Genomic DNA, 24,519 nt, shown 5'->3' on the forward strand with positions numbered 1-24,519 from the left:
AGCAACAAAAAAAAGGTGAACCCATTTCTATCACATAATGGGAAAAAAGGAACATTCTTTTACTTCTGGCAGTCTTCAGTTTCAGCACAATATGCTTTCTATTTTTTTTTTTCATGTTTTTTAAAAAAATGTTTTTTGAAAGAGAGTGGTGGAGGGGCAGAGAAAATCCCAAGCAGGCTCCGCGTTGTCAGTGCAGAGCCCAATGCGGGGCCTGATCCCGAGAATTGTGAGATCATGACCTGAGCTGAAATTAAGAATCAAACACTTAACTGACTCAGCCACCCAGGCCCCCCACTACTAATTTCTTACTATTTTTGGAGTAAGTCAAACTGATTCTGAAGTTGATGTCTATGGATGTATTCAGTTTCCTCTTTTCTCTTTAAATGCCTTTTCTTCTCCAAGAAGGAGGTGAAGTTGAGAGCAAAGGAGAAGAAAAGCATTCTTTCACTCTCATTGTTTTGCCTTAGAGTTTTGTTTCTTTAAAACTACTTATTTGAGCACCTAGTATATATACATTTGCATTATATTGAAGGAAGGAAGCCATTTAGTACCTATACTTGAGAAACACTAAATTGATCAGCAGTTTGATGGTAAATATTTCTGATGAAAACCCTTGAATTATGTCTAGATGAACTACTAGAGAGTCATCTTCTTTGGAGTTACTTTCCAGAACAGAGTCAAACCCACATAATATTTTCAAATGAGGATCTTAATCTTTAAACAAAGTAAGGATTAGAAGACTACTAGGATACATGTTGAGTATGCAGTAACAGCCATTGTATTGTCTCTGTACTCACTGCCCTCGTTGTTAGTTTCCCCTGCCCTTTCCATTAATATAGGGAAAAGGTTAGGCTTCATGTATTACAGTGGTCCAGAAAAAATACAAGCCTTATGAGAAACTGGAAGAGGTAAAGAGAATTAATTTTTTCTTTTATCTCCCAAATGACCTTTCAGATGGTTAGTTTTAGTCAGAATCCAAATATGGTCTACATATTGCTTTTGGTTTGCTAAATTTAAGTCTCTTCCGCTTATTGGTAGAGGAAAGCGATTCATTTGTCTTGTTGAATTTCCTATATTCTGAATTTGGCTCTGTATCCTTGTGGTAGTGCTAACATATTTCACTGTTATCCTGTATTTCTTTAAAGTAGTAGCTAGAGACCTTATTAAATTCACTTTTAATTCTTTGATCATGATATCTTCTTTTTCCTTCCATTCGCATCACACCACGTGAGGCAAAAACCATCTGGTTGTCTCACTTTCAGTGATGCTGATATTGATTAGTTGGTTCAGTTGTTGTTAGCCTAATCCACCCAATTTGCACATCAGACTTTTCCCTCATGGGCTTAGCACTGTTCAGTATTGTTGTTTAGATTCATCATTTTCTTAGGGATAGAAAATGATTATTTTCCAATTATATCATTGTTTTTGCATTGATTCGGCTGGAATTCTGTGAAGGACTGTTCCTAGTCAAGTATTGGGATATTCTGAAATAGATCTGTCACAAGAAAGACAGAGTATGTGCCTGAATGTTTTAGTTATCAGTTTTTAGAGTAATTACTTGGTGGCACTCCAGTAAGGTCTCAAGGTGACCATTGATGTGGATTTTATATTTAACTTTTATAATCTATTTTTGAGGTGGTTTAATTCACTGGTTGTCTCCTTTTGCTATGATGCCAGTGGTCTTTGGTCTCCTTGTTTTCTTGCATGACAGGATGTCCCAGGCTTCCTGCTTTAGCCTTGAAATTGGCCATTCCTATAGGGGGTTCTGAGTCCTTGTAGTGGACAGTGTTTATTTAGGGACTGTAATCAAAGTATAGAGTGCTTTTTAGTTCGAGGTTGTCGTTAATGGCTTTTTTAGAACTAGCAAATGTATTTTAGTAAGAGTAAAACAAATTTTGAGTTCCTAGTTATATTTTAATTCATATGTAAGAGTATAGGTTTTTAAAGCTTGTATTGTGAATTTTACTGAAAAAATATCTGTGTATTATAAACATTAAAATAATTTTAGGGGCACCCGGGTGGCTCAGTTGGTTAATACACAAGCGTCCAACTTCGGCTTAGGTAATGATCTCATGGCTTGCAGGTTCAAGCCCCATGTCAGGCTCTGTGCTGACAGCTCAGAGCCTGGAGCCTGCTTCGGATTCTGTGTCTTCCTCTCTCTCTGCCCCTCCCCTGCTTGAGCTCTTGTCTCCTCTCTCTCTCTCTCTCTCTCTCTCTTTCTCTCTCTTTTAAAAATAATAAAAAAAATTAAAATTTTTAACAGTAAAAATTAAAAAAATTTAGTTGTATTCAGTTCTATCAAATATGAGTTTTGTAATAAAAGTAAAATGGTCAAACTTATTTGCCATCAAGAAAAATTGTGTTCTTGGATAATGTGATGCATTTACCTTCTCACTTTTTCTCCCTAGCATGTTGCTGTATATCCTCCAGGGGTAGCCAACTTGAGCACAATACTATATCATGAAGAGAAGACAAAACAGTTTTTACTGCTTCTCTATTTGTATATCTTTTTTCTTTATGAAAATTTTGGTTTGAAGACTACTGAGAACAGTTTAAAGTTTCTTTGTGATTCTTTTTTGTCTCTAGGGGTATATGCAGTCAAAATATTGCTCTAAAGTGTATTACTTATCTTTATGACAACAAATAATTTCACTAGTTTTAAAAAGTATTTATGTTCAGGATGCTTGTGTGACTTAGTCAGTTAAGCATCTGACCCTTGATTTCAGCTTGGGTCATGATCTCACGGTTTCTGTGTTTGAGCCCAGCATCAGGCTCCGAGCTGACAGTGTGGAGCCAGCTTCTGATTCTTTCCCCCTTCTTCCCCTCTCCTTCTGCCCCTTCACTGCTTGCATGCTGTCTCCTCTCAAGATAAATAAACTTAAAAACATTTTTTTCTGTATATCTTAAATGTAGATAATATTGGTTGGCCGTGCCTCTGTTCTTGGTCTTTTTTTTATTTTTATTTTTTTTAACGTTTATTCATTTTTGAGAGATGGAGACAGAGCATGAGTGGGGGAGGGGCAGAGAGCGAGGGAGACTCAGAATCTGAAGCAGGCTCCAGGTTCTGAGCTGTCAGCACAGAGCCAAAGAGGGGCTTGAACCCACAAACAATGAGATCATGACATGAGCCGAAGTCAGGATGCCCAACCGACTGAGCTACCCAGGTGCCCCTCTTCTTGGTCTTCTTATTTGGGGATCCAGGCTCTCAGAGCAGGCTGGTATGTAGGACATGCTCGTTTTTGTGGCAATAGAGCTTGCAGACACTTATAATACCTCTAAAATTGTGATTGATTGGATGTGCTATGTGTCACATCTACTCAGTTTCCATTGGCCAAAGCATGTCACATGGCCAAGGTCCAGATTTTTGGACTAGGGATGAATAACTCAATTGCGGGAAGAAAAGAGTGATTTGAATTCTTAACAGCAATACACTTGGCCACATAGTCACTTAAGTCGATCCCTGTATGTTGATGCCATCATAGTCCCCATAATTAGTATTGTTTTGAATTCTGTTTTTTTGTTTTTTTTTTTTAAATGTTTTAGTTTTGACAGAGAGAGAGAGAGCGAGCTAACAGGGGAGGGGCAGAGAGAGAGGGAGAGAGAGAATCCCAAGCAGGCTCCGCATGTCAGCACAGAGTCCAATATGGGGCTTGAACTCATGAACCCTGAGATCATGACCTGAGCTGAAATCGAGTTGGACGCTTAACTGACTGAGCCACCCAGGCACCCCTAAATTCTGTTTTAAAGGAATTGTCTAGAAATAAATGGATTATCTATCTGAAGGAGTATGCTAGGGAGATAATTGATAAGGTCCAGGGAGAAGAGGCTTTCGTTAACCCTAATCTACCTGCCATCTGTGCTTTTGGAGGGTTAAAATGATGGCATGTGTATTTATTAATCTTGGTCTTTCTCAGCTTAATGACTGTTACAGGTTGAATCGTGTCCTCCAAAATTCATAATGCTGAAGTCCAAACTTCTGGTAACTCAGAATATAAATTCATTTGGAAATAGGGTCTTTATAGAGGTAATTAAGTTAAAATGAGATCATTAGGGTAGGCTCTACTCCTGTATGTCTAAGAGCCTTAGTGGGAGACATGGTGAGGTGGCTAGAGTAACACATCCATAAGCCAAAGAAGCTAGGAGGAAGTCCTGGTACAGATCCTTTCTTAGCACCTTCAGGAGCATGGCCCTGCCAGCACCTTGATTTTGGACCTCTGACTTCCAGAACTATGAGGCAATAAATTTTTGTTGTAAATCACCTAGTTTGTGGTTCTTTATTAATGGCAGGCTCTTTTGTTGATGTCCTGAGACTCCATTTTAACATGGGGTGGGGTTCCTCTCCTCCCTTCCCCCACCAGCTAACAGTTTTCAGATACCAGTAGGGTATCTGAGAATTTGGTTTTGCTACTGTCTACCAGAGGTAGTAGTATCAGATTCCACAGGTTAAGGGTTCAGTCCTAGCAAGATTGCCCCCATCTTCTTCGGATGCCAGTTGCAAGCCTGGGTTGTTACCTGTGCTTCTGACCAGCTGACTGTAAATCTGCTGGCTTCCTCTTTGGGTTCAGTTAATTTGCTAGGGCAGCTTCTGAAACTCAACACATTTTACATACTAGATCACTGGTTTATTATGAAAGGTTATAACTCAGGAACAGCCAGAAGAAAGAGATGCATAAGGGCAACAAGTGGGGAAAGGCCAGATCTTCCTTGTCCTCTCCAGGTGGGCCAGCTTCCCCCCCCCCCCCCCCCCCCCAATCTCCACGTGTTCACCAACCTGGAAGCTCTCTGAACTCTATCCTTTTGGGTTTTTATGGAGGCTTCATTACACAGGCATGATTAAATTCTTGGTGATTGATTGAGGCTCCAGGCCCTCTCCTTTCCCCAGAATTGGGCAAGTATGGAACTGAAAAGTCCCAGCCCTCTAATCACAAGGTTAGTTCTTGGCTGGCAACCAGTCCCCATCCTTAGGTGTGCTCCCAAAGTCACCTCATCAACATAACAGAAGACACCTTTGTCACTCTCAACATGTGTGAAGTTTCAAGGGTTTGGGGAACTGTGAGTCAGGAACCTAGGACTAAGATCAAATATATATGAGAAATCTACATTTGGTCATTTGAATGACTATGTGTGTGTGTGTGTACATATATGTATATATACGTACATATATATGTATATGTATGTATATGTGTATATATGTATCTATTTTTCTCTTGTGAATTGCAATATCGGAAGCTAATCCAGTGACACAGTTTCACAGTACAGTCAGGTTTGTAAGCGTGTGGGAAGGAATATAAGGTAGAACTGTAGGTTGCTATATTGGAAGGAACTTTATTGCTAGACTGAAGAATTTTGGACTTTGCTAAAAGAGCATCTTGGAATAGAAGTTTGGCAGCCAGGGCAAGAAGAAACTAGCTCAAGGGTAGTTTATTTATTTATTTATTTATTTTAACCTTTACTGTTTAATAATGGAGTAGTCTAGCTGCTGAGGAGATACCAGAAGATAGATCCTCTCTTTAGAGTACCTTCAAATCTGATGTCCTTTTAGGCTCTGAAAAGGTGCAGCATACTTCAGTTGGTTCTAAGCTGGAATTCTGTATTAAACCATGTAACACTAAGTTTTATATTTGATTAGTGGGAGAGTCTTAAGAGTTAGGTATTATGGATTGAATTATGTTCCCCAAAAGATATGTTGAGATTGTAACCCCCTGGTATCTGTGACTGTGACCGTATTTGGAGATAAGATGGTTGTAGATGTGATTAAGTTAATATAAGGTCATTAGGTAGACCCTATTCCAGTGTGACTGGTGTCCTCATAAGAAGGAAATTTGGACACAGACACACACAGTGGAGAACGCCATGTGAAGCCACAGGCACAGAAGGAGGACTGCCATGTGGGGATGGAAGCAGAGACTGGTGTTATGTTGCTGCAAACCAGGGAACACCTAGAGGTACCAGAAGCTTCAGGAGACAAGGAAGGATTCTCCCCACTGAGGCTTTGGTGGGAGTGTGGCCCTGCCACTAGGTTGATTTCAGGCTTGTAGCCTCCAGAATGGAGACCATACTTTTCTGTTTTAACCCACCTGGTTTGTGGTACATTGTTATGGCAAGAAACCGATATGGAGGTCATAAGGATTTTGAAAAGTATTTAGTGATCTGAAGAGCTCTTTCTCTTAACACATTTTGCAGGTTATCAGAATGCTTTCTGTTGGATAAACAGGAGGTTCCCAAACTTTGCTGTGCATTGTATTTACCTGAAGAATCTTTAAAAAAAATGCTGACATCTGGCTCTGACCTCTGGAAATTCTGGTGTAATTAGTGTGGGATGTAAGTAACATGGACATCAGGATTTTTCAAAGCTCCCCGGGTGATTTAATGTGCAACACATTTTGAAGAACCACTGGGTGAACCTTCTAGCTTAAGTATTTTCCCACCCCTCCCTACACATACAGTTTTGTGTTCATTTAGCTTTTATCAGCCTGTGGGTAATATATTCCCCCTAGCTCTCTATCCCCTGCTAAGCTCATTTGTGCCTTGGCTTATTATGATTCTTAAAAAATTATTATATTTTGTTCTTCTCTGTTCTTGCCAACCTGGCTAGACATGTGATTATATTCAGATCATCCATATGGCCACTTTGTAGCAAAGTAAAGCTATTTGTGTTTATTTCAATACTGTAGTTTACATCAGACATCAAACACCTTGGAACTGATTTTTTAAAATTTTCGAAGGCACTTGATATTACTCAAATATGAGAAACTTGAGTTAAGGAGATATACTTGTGCCTTTGTTGTATATAAATTCCTTAGAAAGCAGAACACTAAGCAGTTGTTATTTATTAACATTTTGTTCTGTCAGTTTGTTAAGCTTTTCATCTACCTGGCTTTAAGTGATGAAATATTTGTTGGTGGTGAGGGTTGAGGAGTTAATGTAGAAAACCTAGCTTATAAATAAATACTGTTTGAGGAGAGCAAAGGGCTCAGTTGGTTTGGGAGTGTAGGGGTCAGAGGTGGGGTTCGGAGGAAGATGGAAAAAGTTGTCAAGGCAGAGAGTTTCATTCGTAGAATAGTGTTAAGTATTGTTGTGCTTAGTCCGGGGAAAAGAATGATAGGAGATTTTAGGGAAGCTGTATTTACACAGCAATTCTGCCTAGGCCTGGGTTTCCCTACCTGGCAAAAGGGTGACAATGGGACGTATACAAGAATGTCAAAAAGAAGAGAAGCCCTATTATCTTATGTTTTGGATTTATTTTAATGTATTCACAGCAACTATTGATACAGTTACAAGTAGCAAAGAGAGTGTGGACTATTTACTTGCCATTACAAGTCACAGATGGGCTTGTACTCCCTAGATTTCCTTTATTCTCTACATTCCCTCTGCTTTTTTCTTTTGTGTCCTCAGAGTGCAGGGGCAGGCACGGAAATTGTACCAGGTATCCTGGAAATCTGACCATAAAGAATTTTCAAATTTGTTGCTCAGCTAGCCATCTCTCTTTATTTCTTGTCTAGCTAATAGAGTCTATGATTGGATTGATTCTGTACTGACAAAGTTTTACATTATTTGTTTCCATGTATATGGTAGAGGAGGCTGCCATTACTTATAGTCTTGAATGTATTCTCTTTGGGATATAACGGTTACAAAATGAGACCACCTTCATGTTTGACCAACTTCATGTTTTAGTTGGTGGGAAAGGGATTGCAGCATTCTGGAACCTCACCACTGGACACAAGTGATGGGTCTGAACAGACATGCAGACCTGTGAGAATCCACCCTGAGAAGGAAATGTGTTGTGGTAGTACTGCTGCTACCACACCTTTCCTCAGCTGTTTAGAATTTGGTAGGAAATGGGATGCAATCTGCAGCTTGGCCGTGGAGCCTGTTTTTCATAATATCATGCTTTATGTTAATGGATTTCTATTTTATTACAGTGTTCAGGGCCTAGAACAATGCCAAACATGTATTAGCACTCAGTAAGTATTTGTTGAATGAATGATGGAGAGACTAAATTTAAATAAAATTACTGAATCAAGTGATTGTATCTGGACCAAAGTCCGTTTACAGAGGTGTAGTCTCAGAAAATGTGTAATTATTACTCTTACATGTTTTATTTAGTACATTTCCATATGTTTTATCCAAAGTAGTGCTTTTGCATGAGGGTTTTTATGACTTCTTAGGTAACTTTTTTGTTTATTAGGTGTAAATTTGCTGGGTACCTATGTGTATTTCAACATGAACATAACAGAAAACAAGATTTATATCCTGGTACAGTCTGAACATAGTCATGGCTTAAGAGGTCTTTTTCCCCAAATGATTGCCAAAAAGATTAGCACAAATATTGCCAAGAAGGAATCAGTTTTTATACTAGCAATATTTGCTGCACCAGAAATTAAAATTGTGAAGTTTTATGTTACCAATGCATTTTAATATAAACCCATCTATAACATGTGAACACAAATGGTATTTTATGAAAAATGTGTACTTTCCGAATTTCCAAAAATTTTTCATGAGAAGAAGGACGGTGATTTACTTCTTTGCAAATTTCTGTTCGTCTCTGGCTTACTACAATATAGCTGGGTTCTCAAACATCCTTCTGCATTCTCATGGTGAGGTATGTTCTCGGAGTTGAAATCTATGAAAAAACATCTGGCCTTACAAAGATGTGTAATTAGGGGCACCTGAGTGGCTCAGTTGAGTGTTGAGTGTCTGACTTCGACTCACATCATGATCTCATGGTCTGTGAGTTCAAGCCCCATGTTGGGCTCTGTGCTGACAGCTCAGAGCCTGGAGGAGCCTGCTTCAGATTCTGTCTCCCTCTCTCTCTGCTCCTCCCCCACTCATGCTCTGTCTCTCTCCCTCTCAAAAATAAACAAACATTAAAAAATTAAAAAATAAAACAGATGTATAATTATAACTTTTTCAAATCAAAATACAATTTTATTTTTCATATGAATTTGGATATTTTCTTTGATACTACTAAATCTCAAGTGGATAGTTTTTTGTTTTTGTTTTTGTTTTTAATGTTTGCTTGTTTATTTTGCGGGGAAGAACAACAGAGAGGGGAGAGACAACCCCAAGCAGGCTCCATGCTGTCAGCGCAGATCCCGATGCAGGGCTTCATCTCACAAACCATAAGAGCACGCATGACCTGAGTTGAAATCAAGAGTCAGATGCTTAGCCAGCTGAGCCACCCAGGCACCTCAAGTGCAAAGCTTCTTAACGATTAGTTGCAATGCAGGATCTGAAATGTTATCCGTGAACTTTTTGTATTGTTAGATAAAATCCTTTAGTCTCTCTTGAACTTAGAATACTTCATTTCTCCATGCATAATTATGTATTGGTCATTGGGAAAACATTTGTTCACTGAGTTATGTAGACCTTCCATATGTTCATTCTACAGTATGCAGAAAAAGAGTGATTCATCATCACTGATCTCATCAGAAAAGTTTTTGAAAATTGGGAACCGTTTAATAATCATGGTGGCTGATATTTTCCAAATCCTAATTTTCTCTTAAAAGCTTAAGTTTTATTCTTGTCAACAAATATTGCTATTTGTTTTCTTTAAAGTGACAGTTTCACTTTGTTTATTTGCAAAAAAATGTCTGCCAAATTCTCAATATGAAAAGCCATACTTTGTCAGTTGATCTTGGGAGTAAAAATGGTGTTCCATGAGGAAAACTTGCAATTCAACAATTGCACAGTGGTTTTCTTTGAGACCCCCACCTCCATCATTTTAGTGTGCGGTGGAAGTGCTTTATTAAGTACTTAATGTTTTATTATGTAGGATATCAAACAGATGTGTTTTTGAGGATTAACATTTTAATAAAATTAAGCATTTTTGCTACTTTCAAGGGAATTCTTCAGTGAAGAATTTTTGTGGGTTTTGTTTTTGTTTTTTGAGTGCATGATAATTAAGAATATAATGACTGCTAATATAGGAAGATGTAACCGCCTTGATTCGCGTTACAATATGAGCAGTTTCACTCACTATTACTCTGTAACATCAGTGTATGGAAGTCAGTTCCGTGAGAAAGTCAAGTAATGTCTTAGTACTACAAAATTTTTGACCTGAGGACCCCTTAAAAATGTCTTGGGAACCCCAGGGGTCTACAGGACTCACTTTGAGACTTAATTTGTATACTAAATAAAAAATCGATGAAACTTTGTCATGGGCAGGACAAAGATAACAAATCTGATTTTTAGATTTGAGCACTTTGAACAGCATTAGCATTGAAGTACATTTACAATGAAATGGAAAGAAATATATTTTACTAAGATGGTATTAAAAATAAATATTTTTAAGACTTTTTAATAAGATAGCACTGATAAGATTTTTTAATAAGATGGTATTTGCAGTTAGTCTGTAGCCTGACTGGGTTGAGTACTTAACAAAGGATGGACACTGCAGGGCCTCAGTGTCGTTGTTCCTCTGTGAGCATGTTTGTTTGGTTTTGGGGAACCAAACTGTCCTCTTACAGGACAGTACTGTCAACTGTTTTCTTTCACCCTGTGAAATTGACCTCTGACACTTTCATGGTGGATTTCCCCAGTTTTCAGTAAAACTTCAGAGCCTATCTCAGTTCATATCTATCATCAATTTCTACTCCATTTTCTTTTGCCTTTTGTCTTCCAAGGTTTACTCATAGCTGGCTCGTGGAGTGTGTGTGCGTGCGTGCGTGTGTGTGTGTGTGTGTGTGTGTGTGTGTGTGTGTGTGTCTGTGTGTATGCAGGTGTGTACCAGTCTGTTATCTGAGTATTAAATTTGGTTTAAGTTGTCTTCACTTGATTTGAACAAGCATTTATTACCAATTGGGATGAATGTTGATCTCATCTTATACCTTTTTTTTTTTTTACCCATACTTGGATGTTTGATCCATATTAATCATGTTATTTCTGCCATTAGAACAGTCTTCTGCCTGTTTTTACTTTTGCTCTTCCAAATGATTTACCAAATAAAGCCAGTCTCAGGACTTGTTCTGATTCACTTATGGCTCCGTAGTCTTAGTTTTGTCTTAGTTCCCTGCCTGCCCTCTTTAGGAACCAAAGAATACCTAATCCTTGTCTAATAAATTGTTTCACATATACTATTATAAGTAGTATTTATTTATAACTCTGAATTCATTATACCTAGTACCTCTTTTCTCTCTTTACCTATAATACCTCATTTTTAAGCAAAGTTTCCATCCATTCATGTGATTGTCTTTTTAAACTTTTAGCTATGGTTTAGTCTTTCATGTCCTCATTTCATGTCTGTTCCAAAGCTAGAATATAAGATAGTAAGTTGGTTTGACTTAATTGAGAAAATTTTGTTACCTTTCTTATACTGGTTCCCATTCAGGGCTTTTCTTGCTAGTTGGAAGGGGACTAGTGTCTTGATTTTCATTTTCATACTTAACTTTCATTTCCAGACTTTTCTTTTCCAGACTGACAATGGTTTGCCTTAAGTCGTCCTATGACTGATTACTTCTCAGTAATTGGAAAAGATGTACCAAAAATTTGGCCTATTGGGACACCTGGCTGGCTCGGTGGATAGAACATGAGACTTTTGATCTTGGGGTTGTGACTTTGAGACCCATGTTGGGTGTAGAGATTCCTTGAAAATAAAATCTTTAAGAAAATATTTTCCCTTAGTGTTTTAATTTCTTGTCCTCTTCACTCCTCTGTCAGTATACTTTGGCTGTCATTTATTTATTATTTATTGAGCCCATCCTGAAGTCATATAGTTTTATATTTTAAAGGGATGTTAGAAGACATCTATGTAAACTGCTGTTTTTTTTACGTATATGGCAAGTTAAAGTGCACATCTAGGGACTGTGAGGCAGCTCATCAGAGGTCTTTTGGGTATAAAAAGAAATGGGGCTGTAGTTAATGTCAATTTAACTTAAATCAGAGTTGACTCATTACCTAATTGATGCTATTTTACTGTTTTCTGTCTAGAGAGCTTTGCTGAGACTTAATATTGCTTAATTGGGATTCAAAATTAGTGTTCCCTATCGCTAAATCAATGGCAAATGTTCTGTTAAAAAAATGTTCTGTAAAAACCATTCTGTGTTTTGTAAAAACCACAAGGTATTATGGGTGGTACAAAAATAGGTGATAGGTTGTATTTGACACACAGGCCATAGTTTTCAGACCCCTGGTATAGATCACAGTTGAAATAAATGATTGACATTAGAAGTCTCAATTACTAATGAATAATGGGTTTGGTATACCATTTGCCTATGTCTTTATATAAATCAGTGTTATAAAGCAGTGTTGGCCTGATAAGCATTGGGCGTAATACTTAAATGTTTCTTAATGAGGTGGGGTTGTTTGTTTTCTCTTTCCCTAATTTCTGGAAGTGTCCATCTGACATCTGACTGTTTTTAAAAATCTATTAAAAATGATTTATGAAAAAACACTGCATGATCTGGTGACTCTTTGCTGTAAGATTCATACATAAATACCCTATGTACTTGTACTGACTCTAGTCGTTAAAAGTTTAAAAGTGAGACATCTAATGTTTCCTCATAAAGAAACAGAGGCCCAGAAGATCTAAAATTATAGAGGCTACCTGAGATCTTATTTCTTGGTCATGTTATCTTTAATTTATATCTGAGGGCTCTAGATTCTAATGAAAAAAAAAGAAGAAGGAAAAGAAAGGTAACTTAGAGGCATCTCCCTTCTAAGTTATTATCACCATACTTTAATTTCTTAAGATTCACAAACTTTGGAACGTCAGTGACCATTAAATCTGACAAAAAACAAACAAAGCAACAAGAATCAAAAGAAGAACATGTTCACGGCGCAAAAATCGCCTTTAACTATTAAAAAGAATGTAGCCTTTACACTCTTACAAAAATTACTGGAAGATGCTCATGTGCCAAAATTAGAAGGTAAAATGCCTTCACAAACTATCTTGTTTACCTGTTTAAAAAATTTAAGCTGCATTTTTTTTTCTCTTGAGGATGCTGTTGTCTTTTTACTGGTACTTTATATTCAAATTATCAAAGATAGCCCTCCCCCCAAAAAACAAAAAACAGTCTTACATAAAACAAATGAAATACAGAGTTTATATTTTAAAAGGTGATTTTTCTCCTTTTTGGTGGAAATGCAAATTGGTGCAGCTACTGTGGAAAAGTGTGGAGTTTCCTCAAATATCCAAAGATAGAAATACCATATGATCTGGTACTTCCAGTACTGGGTATTTGCTCAAGGAAAACAAAAATACTAATTTGAAAAGATAATATGCACCTCTGTGTTTATTGTAGCCTTATTTGCCAATAGCCATGATATGAAAGCAACCCAAGTGCCCATCGATAGGTGAATGAATGAAGATTTTATATATGTGTGTGTACACACACACACAGAGACACAATGGAATATTACTTGGCCATAAAAAAATGAGTTCTTGCTATTTGCAACAACATGGGTGGACCTAGAGGGTATAATGCTTAGTGAAATAGGTCCAAGAAAGACAAATACCATATGACTTCATTCATGTAGAATTTAAGAAACAAAACAAATGAGCAAATGAAAAAGACTTGTAAATACAGAGAGCAGCCTCTGGTGATTGCTAGAGGGGAGGTTGGTGGGGGAGATGGGTGAAATAGGTGAAGGGGGACGGATTAGGAGTACACTTCTCGTGATGAGTACTGAGTAATGTATAGAAATGTTGAATCCTATTATAGTATGCTTGAAACTAATATAATACTGTATATTAATTATACTTAAATTTATAAAAAGATATTCTCTTCTTTTTAATAGTGTGAATAAAAATTATCTCCTGAGATCGGGTCTTTAAAAATACAGTTTAAACTTAACATTTATCCTAATGTGAAGAGTGGTAGAATTTTTTTTCTTTGGAAACATACTTCTTTGCTTTTTTTGGACTTAATATTACAGGTAGCCTTAAAAAGATGTCCTTAAAACGTTTGATAATTAAGCTGTAGTTGTAGTTCAGGGCTAATACACAAAAAAGTAAATATGCTGTTGTTTGACATTAATGCTTTAATCAGCCAGATGATTTGATTTTGTTGTTAATGGGTTTTGTTTTTGTTTTAGTTTGGTTAGTATTAAAATAAGCTGAAGTATTTCGTCTAGAACTTGGTGTTTTTTCTGAAATTATCAGATTATTTCTAAATCCTAATGTTGCACTTTATTTTTTTTTTTTAACATCTTATTTTATTTTTTGAGAGAGAGAGCACACAAGTAGGGGAGGGGCAGAGAGAGAGGGAGACACAGAATCTGAAGCAGGCTCTAGGTTGCTGTCAGCACAGAGCCCGATGTGGGGCCCAAACCCATGACCTGAGCTGAAGTCGGACTCTCAACCTACTGAACCACCCAGGCACCCCCCTAATGTTGTGCTGTATAGTTCACAAAAGTAATTTGGAAAACATGATTACATTTAGTCTAAAAAAATTTTGTGACACCTTATAAGATTTAGCATGGCAAAAGTACATTCTCAAATGTGCTTTATACGTATTTTAAGCTATATTATCAACTACTTCAAAGTTAAATCTTAAGAGATACCTTCCTTCATTGTACCATATTTTATACACACAACAGTGTTATTGTCTAACATTGGTAGAATTTTAATTATTTTTAATGAGGCAGGAAATGAAGGGTAATGCATTTTTCAGTGCTGTTCCTGAGAGTGTTTCATGGTGGGGGAGAGGGAGCAGTTCAAGGAGAAGGGCATTGCGGGGCAGATGATTATAAAATGTTAATGTATCCTGTTAATCTCAATGTCTTTGAACAGGATGGGTTCCTAAAAATAGCGGCAAATTTTCAAAAAGGTAGGTCCTAGCCATTGTGAGTTTAACATCAGTGATTTTAAAGCCTCCCGATGAATGATCACAGTTTTTAAGAATTTGTAATAATGGGTGTATATCAGTTTTCTAGGGCTGCCATGACAAAATCCACAGACTGGATGGCTTAAACAACAGAAAATTATTTTCTCCATAGTTCTGGATGATGGAATTCCAAGATCAAGGTGTGTCGGCAGGATTACTTATTAAAGGCCTCCTTGGCTTGCAGCCAGCCACCTTCTTTCTCACTGTGACCTCACATAGTCTGTCTTTGTGCATGCATTCCTAGTATCTTTCTCCTCATATAAAGACACCAGTTATATTGGATCAGGGTTTACCCTAATGGTCTTGTTTTAACTTTATCACCTCTTTAAATAAAGACTCTGTCTCCAAATAAAGTAACATTCTGAGATACTGCTGGGGTTGGGTCTTCAACATAAGAATTCTACAGGGACATTTCAGCTCATAAGATGGTCGTAACCACCATCACTTTGCTAATGAGTAAATTGATTTAATTTTTCTCCTCTGGTTCATTTGCCTCCCCACGTACACTTTGTGTTTTTTTTTTTCTTTTTTATTGTTAGTTATGATGATGTATTTTTGCAGTGTGTTTTGGTGTTAGCAAGACAATTCGACAAGAGTTTCCTGCAATAACTCAGTAATATGGCAGCAGTGGTTTACTTTGCTGAAATAAACTATGGTCTACTTTGCTTCACAGCAGATTGAGAACTTACACCCAACAAATTAGTTTTGATAAATGATTCTGTGTGAGTTTAGAGACTGTTATTTAGCAGGATATTGTAATCATCTGTTTGTGACTGCTGCAGTGGCTGGCTGACCAGGTTAGGACTGCCATTCCCAGCATAGTCCATGTAAGCTGAGCGCTGATAGCCTGCACTGTACATGGAGCCTTGGCAATGTATGTCATGGTTTGGAATTAGCAACTTCTTAGGACCTTCCAGTACTAAGAATTTTGATTCTTCATAGTCATTAAATTATTTTATGTTATAAATTCCATACTCTTTTTCCTGTGTGTGTTTTATGTCCTGAGGAAAGTAGTTTAGTATTTTAATAACATGTTAGTATTTTAATAATATATAGAAATATAGTTCTTATATGTCTCTGCTCTGACATTAAAATGAGGAAGTTAAATACTGAAGAAGAAATTAAATAATGTGTAGAATGCCTAACCCCGTACATAGCATGCAGGAGCTTCTCAATAAATGCAAATATTCTTCTGCTTCATTTTCCTTAACATTCAAATGAATGAGAAGCAGTGTGCACACACATGGGAGCAGAGATAACTTGGTACATTCCAAACATTTTAAAAAGAAAATTAGTTCTTCTAATACTTACAGAAACCTGTAAGCCACTTGCATTTTACGTCCTTTGCTTACCTATACCCTCAGCCTTGAGGTTTGTGCTTCCATAATTTTCTGTATCTTTTCTTATCCAAGTTGCAATTAGTTGTTTTCTTCACAACACCTTGTAAAGTCACAAGGTCTGGCCTTGGTCTCCTTTGTTTAGCCACATCTCCAGTACCTGTCTGGAATGATGGTACATTAGAAGTGTTTAACCGAAGTTTTGACTGAGTGAATAAAATATATTGGTCAGAAAATAGTGCTTTAATGCATTTTTCCCCTCTTAGGTTTTGTTAATTAATTTCATGACCATTGTAGTGTTTACTTTTCATTTGTCACTACCCCACCCCCACAATTGTAGCTCATCTGCATTTGTTTGGATTGGTTTATCACCCCAAAGTAATACAACTAGAGATTGGCTTTCCTGTATGAGGGGAACAGAATGAGAGATACCACTTTCCATAAGACGTGAGCTGTAATATTATAACTACGCTAGAGCATTTCTGCTGGAATGTCCTGTTTTACCTCTAGTTCAACATACATAAAGTGTGACTCCCCAGAGAACTGTGCTTTCTAGGCACCCCATATATATGAGTAATTTTTTATACTTTCTGGTCTAGAAACTGAAAAAATGTGACTCCCCCCCGCTTTTTATTTCTCCAGGTATGGTCAATCACGAATTTTATAGTCATTTTCTTGTTTTAAAACATAATTCCCCCGATTTGTCTGCCTTTTTTGGGTTGCAACTGACAAATCTAATTGGCTTAGGTAATAAAATTAATTTTTGATTTCTTTAACTGAATTACAGTGGTAAATTAGCTTCAGATAGTACTTAATCCAGTTGCTTAATAGATAACCTGATGTCATTAATAACAGTTTCTCTTGTCTCTTTGCTGTGCTTTTCTGTTTCTCTCTCATCTCTGCTCTAACCTCAGTGATTATGTACATAGTGTCCTTGCTATCTGCCCACTCCTTTCTGAAAGGAGGAGGTTGTCTTTCCTTGAAACCAGCAAAAGTCTTCTAGCATTCATTCACCAGGAGTGATTGAGTTGGATCAGAGGGGAGGGAGGTAATGTGTATCTGTGGGGGTGGGACGTCAGCCCTTCCTGAAGATAAAATATGCTGATTGACTAAGTGCCTTCCTTTCAACCAGGAAGTCCATCCCATTTAAACCACAGGGCTGAGAATGGAGTAGTTGTCCAAATCTGGAAGGCAGGAATAGTGGTGTGTTTTGTCAGACACTGGCAATAGAAGCTGTAAGAGGCAAGCCACCCTTTTCTTCATCTTGCTAATTATAGTCACTCCATGTCTCAGCTGCTGAGTTCCAGAGAAGCCTAAGTTATCCTTCTTGTTAAGTGGACTCCCAGCACCATACCATCCCTGGCATAACAATCACCTTGAGACCCTGTGGGTCATTGATACTTATTTGGAAAGGTAACCCCAAGTGTCCAAGGTGGTGTTGACAGTTACTTGCCAGTAATAAAACAGTTCTTATTTAAAAAAAAAATGTTTAACCTTTATTTATTTTTGAGAGAGAGCAAAAGACAGTGCAAGTGGGGGAAGGAACAGAGAGAGAGGGATACATAGAACCGGAAGCAGGCTTCAAGCTCTAAGCTGTTAGCACAGAGCCCAACGCGGGGCTCGAACTCACAAACCACGAATAATAGCTGTGGCAGATATTTGTAGATATATTTAAAGATAAATTTTCTGTTTTGTCACAATCTTGATAATGTTGAGTATTATTTTTAAATCTTTGCTAGTGTTATGGCCAAATGTTTTTATGTTTATTATTGGTGAAATTGAACGTTTTCCTGTTTCATCTAGAGGGGTCTTGTTATGGAATAAGTGAATCATGAGGTTAAAAGGTACAACAAGAGGAGTGTAGCCGGTAGTATTCTAATAGCATTGTGTGGTGACAGATGGTAGCCACACTTGTGATGAGCACAGTATAATGTACACCATGTTGTACTTCTGAAACTTAATATAACATTGTGTGTTGACCAGGCCTTAGTTAAAAAAAAAAAAAAAAATTGGAATAACCATTTATTTATTTCATTTGGTCCAGTCATTTACTTGTAGAGACTTTTCCTGATCCTGAGAAATATTCATTAATATTTGGCACACCTGCCAAAAAGAAATGAAAGAAAACTGCTTTAAGCATAAATATCCTGATGGCAGTTTTAGAATAATGAAAGATTAGGATCATCCAAATGGTCGAGCAGCACAAAAATTTTCTGTTATGAGATAATATGCCACCACTATACATTTTGTAAGATAAAGTAATTTCAATTAAACATTTGATTCTGTGTCATGCAAAGGGTTTCCAGATCTCTTAACAGTGTGTGGTCGGCAGGACATTTAAGAAAATCTTCCTGGTTTCTTTATTTCTACCCATGACTTTCACTTTTTTTTCATTCTTTTAAATTTAAAATAATGTGATTTAGGTTCATAATTAGGCACTGGCTTGCTCCAGGAATGAAATCAGAAGAGAGTATCCATCTTTCTCTGAGGGGGATCTAGATGATTAAATGTGTGGGGCAGTTATTGTTCAGTGTGTGTATGCTGAACTCAGTTTTGTGATGCTGAAAATGCTGTACATTTTCAGTTGAGTGAATCATAGCTGAATTGTCTCAACAGTCCTGTTTTTATAATATTTATTAAATTATTCTCTATAAAGTCTTAAAATACTTCATACTGAACATTTAAAATACTAAATATACTTTTAATATAAATGCTTTGGCTAAATATTAGTTAAGATTGATTTTTATGGGCTGTCTGGGTGGCTCAGTCGGTTAAGTGTCTGACTCTTGATTTTGGCTCACTCAGATCATGATCTCACAGTCATGAGATTGAGTCCCACTTTGGGGTTGACAGCACGGAGCCTGCTTGGAATTCTCTGTCTGCCCTCTCCCCCCCCGCCCCCCCCCCCCGCCAGCATATTCATTCTCCCTCCCTCCGCCCCCCCTCAAAATAAATACTTTCTTTAAAAAGTCTAACTTTAGGGGTGCTTGTATGGCTCAGTCAGTTAAGTGTCCAACTTTGGCTCAGGTCATGATCTCATAGTTCTTGAGTCTGAGCCCCGCATCAGGCCTGGAGCCTGCTTCGGATTCTGTGCCTCCCTCTCTGTCTGCCCCTTCCCTGCTCACTCTGTGTCTCTTTCTGTCTCTCAAAAATGAATAAACGTTTGAAAAAAGTTTATTAAAAAAAGACTTTTATATTTACTTTTGACTATTGTAATATAGCTATGGATCTGATTAAATAACTGATTGCCTATGACTGATGCGAGTTTCAAATAACAGATTTTATGAGTTTATAGGCTGTTCCTGAGAGTTAGGATGGAGAAGTACACTGGCATTTATTCATTCATTCATTAGAACTCAGTCATTTACTATTTAAGGATAAATAAGTATGATGAAGTAGAATATACAAAAAATTGCTTTGTGACTTCAGGAAGGGTTAGTTTATTTTGAGTATCTTATTTATTTAATAGTCCATCAGCTCCTTATTTTACACATAATAATCTGTAGCAGGCCTGACACTTGGATGGTGTAGGATAAAGATTGGATGAGTTTCTCACTGCTGTTTTGTGACCTTATTTAATTTTGTTGTCCAATATCCTGTTTCTTTTCAGGTGTCTTTTTGAGGTTACAATTTAAAAGGATCAGTTTCATAATGAACCATATTCTAGAATTGAGTATCTTTGAAAGTGGACAGACTCAAGTCTGTAGACTCTATGTAGTTTTATTACAACTGTGATGGAAACCTCTAAAGCAGGATTGCATTAAATTTACAATTTTTTTTTTAAATGATACGTTTGTTTGTATGTTTCTCTTCATTGAAAAACTGAGTTCTGTAAGGCGTGAGCCAACTTTTACTTCATTCCTACTCTCAGCACAGCGCTTTGTCTGCTTTAGGAATACACTTGGCATAAGGGTGACAATAAGGTTCTTTCTGAGGATGTAAAAGAGCTAGCTGAAGTAGGATGACAGCTGGAATAATACTTTTTAAAATTTGAATAATTCATCCTTTTCCCTTAAAAAAATGTTACCCTTGATTCCAGAAATTGACATAGCACTATGATCAGTGGAATACACCAGTTCATAGTAATTTGAACAGATAAGAACTTTTTTGCTCTGCGTGTTTGGTGTTCTTTGTGATGACTTTTTAAAGTGTATCAGCAATATGTACTTAGTATTAGAACTTTTATATGCAATAATTTATATCAGTTTGGTTCGTATTTTTCTTTGCCCTGGAATATACTAGGTGATGCTGAAACACCACTGATCACTGGTTTAAATTGTGATATTGATGGCCTTAGCTTATCGGGCCCAAGCATTAATTGAAAACCTTTGCATCTTAGGTCTTTGAGTGCCAGTGTTTATTATTTGAGTGTCAAACTGAATGATAAAGGGAAAAGAATAGTTATTCTGTTTTCTTTGTTTCACTTGGATTCTACCTAGCACATCTCATTTTGGGAAATTATCCTGTTAATGAAATAGTTATGAATTATTCCCCTTACAAACAGATATCCACGACTGGTCAAATTACGATTCAATTTCACATAATTTTATAATGGTATGGGATTGGTTGTTTTGTCTTTTACAATCATTTGGTTCAACATGCTTTAAAAATTGGCTATTTAATATCCACTGTGTGTACCAGACGCATTGCAACACATTACTTTGGGTCAAGATTATTTTAGCAAGATACCCTCCAGAGCATAAATCACCTAATGTACCATAGTAACATCTAGACAAGATGTCTTGAGCCGAAATAATCAAAGGAGTATTTATCTTTATCATTTGAAACATTCAGGCTGTTAATTGTACTCTGAGTTAATTTTGGGGGAGAATATCTTTTTCTCTATATGAAGATAATTGCTACTCTTCTTCCATAGTTTCTCATCTCAGTAAGTGGAAGTATTGCTGATCCAGATTTCCTAAAAGAAACCTTTGATTCTTCGTTTTTCCTCTTTCTGTGTCCTGTTGGTCACATTTTGGAACCCCTGTACTTCTCTCTGGCTTCAGTGCCACAGCCCAGGTTTCATTTGTCCACTAGATTACTGCAGCATCCTCCTATTACAGTCCCTTCCAGTCTCTTCCTCATCTCAGAGCCAGGATGATCTTTTTGTAGTGTAAGTCTCTTCATTCCGCTACCCTGCTTAAAACCTTTCAGTGTATTTTCTCTAAGTGATGCTGTCAGGGTCCTTCAGAACATGGTTTTTGTTTGTGTTTCAAGGCTTACTTCAGTGTTTTGTTTTTCTTTGTTCATCCAGCCTTTCCACGACTGTTACTGCTCACTAGATTCCTTACGTTCCCTGCCTTCCTCCCTAAAACATTTGTGTTTTCACTCTCCCCATCCATCCTCGCAGGTCTAAACACCAGTGATGCTTTCTTCAAGATGTATTCCCATACTGCTGAATTTGGTTAGGGTTTCCTCTGTGTGTGTCACTGGAAAATTGTTATTACTTCCTTGTTTGTCTTTGTTCTTTTCTGCGACAGAAGCTTGATATGCTTAGTCACCACTTTTTCCACAACTTAGGGCAGTAATGGTTCCTGTCACATGGCAGCCTGCTCAGGTGTTTGTTAATTTGTGACTTTTAAATATACTGTGACCGCTGCATCATAAAGAGACCCATGATGTGGCAGGACAATCAACATAGGCACATGATGTTAGATACACCTTTATACTGAAGAAATGTCAGTATATCCTTTTTAAATAAAGACCAAGAAAGTACACAGTCTAGGTCAAATCTGGCCCACTAGCCTTTTATGTGAACCACAAGCTAAGAAAGGGGTTTTTTTTTTTTAAGTGCTTAAAAAGAAGTTAAAAGGAAAATATTTTATGTTACAACTTTGTCATATGAAATTCATATTTCACTGTCCATAAATAAAAGTTTAATTGGAACATGGCCAGACTCATTTGTCTACATCTTGTTAGTTGCTGCTTTTGTACTATAACAGAGATGAGTGGTTTTAACAGAAACCGTATGGGTGGCAAAGCCTAATATATTTACTGTCTGACTCTGCAAAAAATGTTGACTTCTTTTAAAATAATTTCCATGACATGAGAACATATAAATATAATTAGGGCATAATTAAGTTAGTTGTCTGTTTCCTTTTTTCCCTCCCTCTGATTTCAGGGCTTAAGTATGTCCATTTAGAGAATATCATTTGAGTTCTGGAAACTATATTCCCACCTCTCTGCTTTATATATACCTAGATCTTTTTGAAACTTGAACATTGCAGATTAGATATTGAGAAAATGGGGACTTCAAATTCTACCAGATTATGTAGACAAAACCAGCATAGATGTCTTGTCCCACATCCAACTTTCTAAAATCATTCTTTTCCTAAATAGTATTGAGTCCTAAAATGTTCTGTTTTTTTACAGTTAAGGATAAAGAGGAAATAACTTTTTATGCTATTGGATACAGTCAAATAAAATAGGATGCTACAGCCCTTTTATAAATTTTGAATCCTTTTTTGCAAATATGTTATCCTGCAGAAAAATAGACCCAGCCATGTTTTGGTTGTGTAATCTATTACTAACTATTGGAAAAACTTTGTTAGGGTTTATTATTAGGCAATATAGAACCTTCATTTTACATCATTTAATAAAATCAAATGGTTTTTACAACATTGTTTACATTTTGTTTAAAAATATTTTATTGAGAAAATACTTAATTAACTTTGTTTTATTTTTAGGGTTATATCCTGTGTTGTGACCTCATGGTTTAAGTGGGAATAAAGATGAGTATAAGCAGTGATGAGGTCAACTTCTTGGTATATAGATACTTGCAAGAGTCAGGTGAGTACTTTCATAAAGTAAATAGGCCTCAAATTATTTTAATATTCTCAAAATAACCTTTTATGCATTTGAAATTTGTATCAGTCCAAACTGTTGAACTTTGTATGTTTCCTTAATGTCTGGACTGCCATTTTAAAGCTATGTGTTACTGCATGGTTTAACTCTCTGACTCTTTCAAATATGTTGGAATCATGTCAGGCAAATATTTGTTAACAAATGGTTTGGCTTTCAGTGTTCAAAGACCATTTTTATAAGTTGTTACGAAGTGAGATTGCACACGGTTAGTAGGAACATATAAACTCTCAGGTACCATCAGTTTGATAATGTATATTTACAGTCCTCCGCTAAATGTTACTGATCCTAATTGCAGTAACTAAATTAACAGTAATTTTTCAGAATGCTTTCATAATCATTATCCCAATTGATTTAGATTATCCTTGACCTGAATTCTACTAACGTGTTTATTGGCAGGTGATTAATAAATATAAATCATTGGAAGCCTTTTATAATAAATATTAAATAAATCAGTGATCATTTTAAAACAGATTAAGAGGCATTATTATAAAACAGAAGGAAGACTACAAAGGAAAATGTGGGATGAATTAAGCAAAAATTGTAAAAGTAGAAGAGAAAAAAATCTTGAGGGTGGATAGGGCACAGGACGTGGGAAAGATTGATGTCAGTGGTGAGTTCAGATTGTTAGTATGAGATGGAACTATTTGGTAGTTGAAAATACACTGGAGAGGTTGAATTTTAGAAATCATAAAGTTGGAATGTTGTAATTGTAAGGTGAGGCACAGTGTATAAAAAAGTAACTATGGTAGTGGCGTGTGAGGGAGGACAGGAAGGCATAGAGTAGGAATTAAGCCCTCAGTTTTGGTTTTGAAACTACAGTTAATTCTTCTTACAGGGCTTAGTAATTGTCCTGTTTCATACGAGGAATGCAAACATGGCTTTAGATCTTAGACCCCACTGCTTGCTGAGCTGTTCTCAGCTGCACTCTAGTTCTGAGCTTTGTTCTCCGGTGGAGGTTTTCTATTCGCAGGCACGGTCACTGCTTCTCTCTGGCCTGAAACAGCTGAGAAAATGATGTCTAATGAGGGCCAGAAAGGGAAAAAGAGAGAAGAGACTAAAAGTCACCAACTAAGGCAGAATAATTTGTTGTGAAGCTTTGAAATGGAAAGATCTTGTTTTGTTTTTTCAACTGGCAAGCTGGTATTGAAGGCAGATCCAAAGACAATATCCACTGAATATTTTGAGGACGATTAAAATGATTAACGAAGTGGAAAAAGTAGTGACCCGACCTGGTGATTATTACATATATAACACATATGCCTTGATACAACGCACGTGCCTTGATACTATTATTTAGTACCTTTGTCCAAAATTTGGAAGAATTGTTAGGTCAAAACAAACTCCTGCTTTTTCTGTCTTTGAATCTGACCACATTTAAGCCAGAGCTTTTGAGGCTTTGGACACTAAAGGAGAAAACATTGTGAAGGATCAGTGGATGAGGAATGTATGCAGTGGTTCATTAAGTGTTTTGTAAAGGCAATTGCTCCGGTTGA

At 36.9% G+C, this 24,519-nt stretch overlaps 1 protein-coding gene across 5 annotated transcripts in view; it reads left to right on the plus strand.

Annotated features, from left to right (window-relative positions):
* The window catches only part of TBL1XR1 (TBL1X/Y related 1), a 177,493-nt gene that overhangs the window by 112,311 nt on the left and 40,663 nt on the right, over nt 1-24,519 (plus strand). For all 5 annotated transcript variants that reach the window (XM_060639244.3, XM_060639243.3, XM_060639248.3 and 2 more), the window contains one exon: nt 22,849-22,951. In XM_060639244.3, the coding sequence (XP_060495227.1) occupies nt 22,894-22,951 (58 nt within the window). In that variant the 5' untranslated portion in view covers nt 22,849-22,893. The remainder of the gene's footprint in view (nt 1-22,848; nt 22,952-24,519) is intronic.

This window comes from Panthera onca, chromosome C2, assembly GCF_046562875.1.
Source record: "Panthera onca isolate mPanOnc1 chromosome C2, mPanOnc1 haplotype 2, whole genome shotgun sequence".
NCBI classification, from domain to species: domain Eukaryota; kingdom Metazoa; phylum Chordata; class Mammalia; order Carnivora; family Felidae; genus Panthera; species Panthera onca.